At 47.6% G+C, this 5,526-nt stretch overlaps 1 protein-coding gene across 1 annotated transcript; it reads left to right on the top strand.

Annotated features, from left to right (window-relative positions):
• Window positions 1-1,782: 1,782 nt before the first annotated feature.
• On the top strand, window positions 1,783-3,213 carry LOC139443877 (uncharacterized). Its single transcript, XM_071224768.1, has one exon. The coding sequence runs from the start codon at window positions 1,783-1,785 to the stop codon at window positions 3,211-3,213; it is 1,431 nt and encodes a 476-aa protein (XP_071080869.1).
• Window positions 3,214-5,526: the final 2,313 nt, after the last annotated feature.

The raw sequence follows: 5,526 nt of genomic DNA, 5'->3' as shown, positions 1-5,526 counted from the left end.
GGTTCGGGTGCATGCTTGGATACACCGCAACCGAAAGTGCCACTATCTTGGAAAAAGACGCCCTATCATGACAAGATGACGGCACGTCCGGTCACGATGCGGCGCCATCTTGAAGGGATATCGCGGGGAGTGACGAGATCTCGCCGGAAGCGACGGAATCACGTCGGAAGTGACGGGAACTCGCCGAACGGGACGGGATTAGGTTGGGGCGCATACGCATGCGCAGAGAGAGGAAGGTGGGTGATGTCAGGCTGTGTCGGGCGGTACAGAGGGATGGAGTGGCGAGCTGGATAAAAAACAAACACCACTTTGACGGAATTATTGTCATACAAGAGTTATCGCCATTTAAATTGTCTCCCTTTGTCGTAAGTGACGAGCCCGTACACAAACAGTTGACGTTCTTTTTTGCGCTAGGTCCACATTGGCAAGGCAAAATAATGACAGACGGTCGTTTATGGAGTTAATATCACTTCTTACCGTTTGTTATTCTCTCGAAAATGTTTCCTTATAAACTGTAAATGTCTCATTTAACTCATCAATTGAGACTATTCGTTTCGCAAAGCGCCATTTTTGTTACTCGACCAGCGGGTATTCTTTCGCTTCCAACAGCGGTCGGGTGGTCGAGTAGCCTAGTGGTTAAAGCGTTCGCTCGTCACGCCGAAGACCTTGGTTCGATTCCCGACATGGGTACAATGTGTGAAGCCCATTTCTGGTGTCCCCCGCCGTGATATTGCTGGAATAGTGCTAAAAGCGGCGTAAAACCATACTCACTCACTCACTCACTCACTCAATCCAAAAGCGGTCTCCTCGTTTTCAAGAATATTTTTTGTTAAAGTTGCTTTTGTATGTAATCAATGTATGATAAAGGATTTTCGTGACCCTAAATATTTTTTGATACTTTTGTATATATTTTTTAAGATTTTGCAAACACGAAACAACTTTGTAAGTCGCATATACAAGGGGTGGTGAACTGTCCCTGTGTGTCTGTTTTTACATTTGTTATGAAATAATTTCATTTTCTGGTAGACAACTACACAAAAAGTATATAATAATAAGTAGGATAGTCCATGTGTCGAGGGAAATATGTTTTTCTCATCTCGTGAGTAGCTCTATATATAGCTTGTTCATAACGCTATCGGCGCCATCACGTCATTCCAATAATAATGGTTTAAGCAGCCTAAAAAACATGGTGAACTTAGTTTGTAAGATTGGTACAATAACGCCATCACCTCACGTTACGTCATAGAGTCCTATCGGTTGCAGCCAGGCCGTCTCCAGCAGGAAGCAGAAAAATGGAAGAAAAAGTTGAAGAGGACCCAGTGCTGTACTAGAGCGGACCAGCAGAGTAACAGCGACTTGCATGTGGATGAAGAAATGTAGATCAACTTACTTCATGTAGAAGATCCAGACCATATAGGAGAGGGGCATGGGCGACCAAGTAATATTCCAGGGTTGACTTCCTTCCTGAATGGAAACAATGCATTGTACAAATCAAGAATGAAGATCACCTCTGCTTTTCACGGGCTCTGGTTGTTGGCGGTCATCATGCACACAAACCCGATCCTGTGACGCCAGAATGCACCAAAGAATGGAAGTACATACGCGACCATCATACACCAGCACAGCACAATGCGACCAAGGACTTATCTCGTCAATTGAACATCCCAGAAGTTCCTTGTACAGGTTGTGCCACGTGGGATCAATTTGTTCAGCGTTTGTCTCCATACTAGCAGCTGAAGCTATATTCCCACGATGTACTGAATCATCTCCTGTACAAAAGTGATGTACCTCATCCCACCAGGCTCCCCCACTTGTACCATCACGACCATACCAGCCTTTACCATCACGAACATACCAGCCTTTACCATCACGACCATACCAGCCTTTACCATCACGACCATACCAGCCTTTACCATCACGAACATACCAGCCTTTACCATCACGACCATACCAGCATTTACCATCACGACCATACCAGCCTTTACCATCACGACCATACCAGCATTTACCATCACGACAATACCAGCCTTTACCATCACGGCCATACCAGCCTTTACCATCACGACCATACCAGCATTTACCATCACGACAATACTAGCCTTTACCATCACGACCATACCAGCCTTTACCATCACGACCATACCAGCCTTTACCATCACGGCCATACCAGCCTTTACCATCACGACCATACCAGCCTTTACCATCACGACCATACCAGCATTTACCATCACGACCATACCAGCCTTTATCATCACGACCATACCAGCCTTTACCATCACGACCATACCAGCATTTACCATCACGACAATACTAGCCTTTACCATCACGGCCATACCAGCCTTTACCATCACGACCATACCAGCCTTTACCATCACGGCCATACCAGCCTTTACCATCACGACCATACCAGCCTTTACCATCACGACCATACCAGCCTTTACCATCACGGCCATACCAGCCTTTACCATCACGACCATACTAGTCTTTACCATCACGACCATACTAGCATTTACCATCACGACCATACCAGCCTTTACCATCACGACCATACCAGCCTTTACAATCACGACCATATTAGCCTTTACAATCACGACCATACCAGCCTTTACCATCACGACCATACCAGCCTTTATCATCACGGCCATACCAGCCTTTACCATCACGAACATACCAGCCTTTACCATCACGACCATACCAGCCTTTATCATCACGGCTATACCAGCCTTTACCATCACGACCATACCAGCCTTTACCATCACGACCATACCAGCCTTTACCATCACGACCATACCAGCCTTTATCATCACGACCATACCAGCCTTTACCATCACGACCATACCAGCCTTTACCATCACGGCCATACCAGCCTTTACCATCACGAACATACCAGCCTTTACCATCACGACCATACCAGCATTTATCATCACGGCCATACCAGCCTTTACCATCACGACCATACCAGCCTTTACCATCACGACCATACCAGCTTTTACCATCACGACCATACCAGCCTTTACCATCACGACCATACCAGCCTTTACCATCACGGCAATACCAGCCTTTACCATCACGACCATACCAGCCTTTACCATCACGACCATACCAGCCTTTACCATCACGACCATACCAGCCTTTACCATCACGACCATACCAGCCTTTACCATCACGACCATACCAGCCTTTACCATCACGACCATACCAGCCTTTACATAACGTGTTTATTATTGTGAAGTTTGTGACAAAGGATTCGACAAAGCTGAATATCACCCTTGCACACGAGAGTTTTGCTGTGACGGGAGTCGACGTCCTGGATCCTGTGGAGATGTGATGAATAAAGGGCTTTTCTGCCTAAAGTGCCGATGTTGGATTGAAACCTTCACTGTTTCCAGCGCCACTTGACTGTGTATGACGGGCACCTGTTCCACCAGTCAAACCCGCAGTCGATGGGCTATAGTCGACCTGAAACCTAACCACAGCATGGACAACCACATCCGTGGTATGGGTCAAGGCTGCACGATTTGTAAAGAGCCTATGGCCCCCAACCACCAATGTTACACGTTAGTAATCACTCCAAGCACCGAAGACGATGTAGACAAAGAACGACAGCAAGTCCAGTTTGTCTTCTATGTCCGAGGTAGACATGTTCCCAACTTCTGCGTTGTGTCTGGAGTGCGGAAAATGCATTGCTGAGTCCCCTGACCAATGTTGTGAGAACTGCCTGTGTTACAAGGAAGGGCAAGACCAAGTCGTGGTAAAGATGTTGAAGGATCCACTACACTAAATGACATGGGGATTGGTTGATGAGTCTTGCAGAAAAGGAGGAACCAAAACAGAAACGCAAGGCACTCCTGCAGTCAGGCACGGCATCCAAGCAAGCCTGTCAAGATAATGAATATGCCAAACCATCACAAGATGGGGATGAAGAGGATGAAGAAGAACCAGAAGATGACAAAGGTATCTCACCTACTCTTGACGATGACATTATGGTGACGGCCCACAACGACCATGGTTGTGATGGACACCTGCAATTGCAGTATCTGCACCAGCATCTGGTCAAACCACCACAAATCATCCTCAGAGGACAGCCCATGTTACAGATGGTCGTGGGACGACTCATCTTCCAAGATTCACTGAGATTCTTGACCATGACTCTGAAGCAATTTCCAATTATTTTAGCACTGAGTGAACTCAAGAAAGGCTTATTCCCTCACTTCTTCAACACGGAAGTTCACCAAGGTTATGTGGGTCCTTATCTCCCTGACCGCCTCCGTGGTCTAGTGGTAGAGCGTCCGCCCGGAGAGCGGAAGGTCCGGGGTTCGATCCCCGGTCGCGTCATACCAAAAGACTTTAAAAGATGGTACTTGTTGTTACCCTGTCTGGCGCTCGGCATTAAGGGGCTAAAACAAGGACTGGTCGACTCGGAGTCAGTATACTGTGTCTGAGTGGGGTATTCATGTTAAACTGCAGCATGGTATCACAGTGAGCTAGCACTATAAATCGGCATCAGTCCGGACTAGTACAAGCAGCCACACAAACACACACACGTACATGCACGTCACTATATAAGTGCAATAATCTTGGACGTGACGTTAAACCCCATTTCAACTCACCTCACCTTATCTCCCTGTCTCTACTTACGATCCTGATGGCATGTTTCCTGCTGAACGTAAAGCTTTGTTGACCCGCTGTGAAGCAGGTGTTGCTGTCTTTGATCTGGATGAAGAATTTTTCATCGAGGACGTGCTACATTCCGCAATATATTCCTCCAACAGAACAGCGTGGACCCTTTTCATGCAGGGTTGACTCTACCCATGGTCTGCATGCTGACCTTTCGAAAACAGTTTTTGAACCATTGCCATCATACCCCCTCGTGGCTACCGACCGCAGTGTCGTTACCGCCTTCAGTGTCTCCGTTGGCTCAACTGGGTTATGCATCAACATCCTGACCTGTACATACAGCGTGCCTGTAACGGCGGTGAAGTTGGCTTTAATTGTGCTGATGGCAGTCGGTACATGGTGGACGGCAACGATTCCACGACACACACTGTGTATGAATACTTGGGCAGTTTCTGGCATGGATGTTCTCCAGTGTCTGCGCTGTCTGAGCTTCACCGTCTCAAAAGAATGCATCAAACATATACTTCTTATTGTTCTTTTATCCAGCTCGCCACTCCATCTATCGGCCCCTCCCCGCCCAGTCCCTCATATCACCCGCCACCTCACCTCCTTCCCCTCTCCTCTGCGCATGCACCCAAACCTAATCCCGTCCCGTCCCCCGAGATCCTGTCACTTCAGGCGAGATCCCGTCAATATGGCGCCGCATCCGGTCACGTGACCGGACGTGCCTCTATCTTGCCGTGATATGGCGTATTTTTTCAAGATGGTGGCACTTCTGGTTTAAGTGTATCCCAGCGTGCACCGAAACCGGAAGTGCCGCCATCCTGGAAAAAGTGGCGGGGCTGACGGAGTACACTACTATTATAAGTCCCATACATGAACAGTCATCCTACAGATATACCTGCTGCT

This window comes from Haliotis cracherodii, unplaced genomic scaffold (assembly GCF_022045235.1).
Source record: "Haliotis cracherodii isolate W230 unplaced genomic scaffold, xgHalCrac1.p SCAF_5, whole genome shotgun sequence".
NCBI lineage: Eukaryota > Metazoa > Mollusca > Gastropoda > Lepetellida > Haliotidae > Haliotis > Haliotis cracherodii.
This window is presented reverse-complemented; position numbering and strand designations above follow the sequence as displayed.

Excerpts from the sequence above, each read along its gene's own strand:
- LOC139443877 (XM_071224768.1), top strand. The coding sequence starts at position 1,783 with ATGTACCTCATCCCACCAGGCTCCCCCACTTGTACCATCACGACCATA.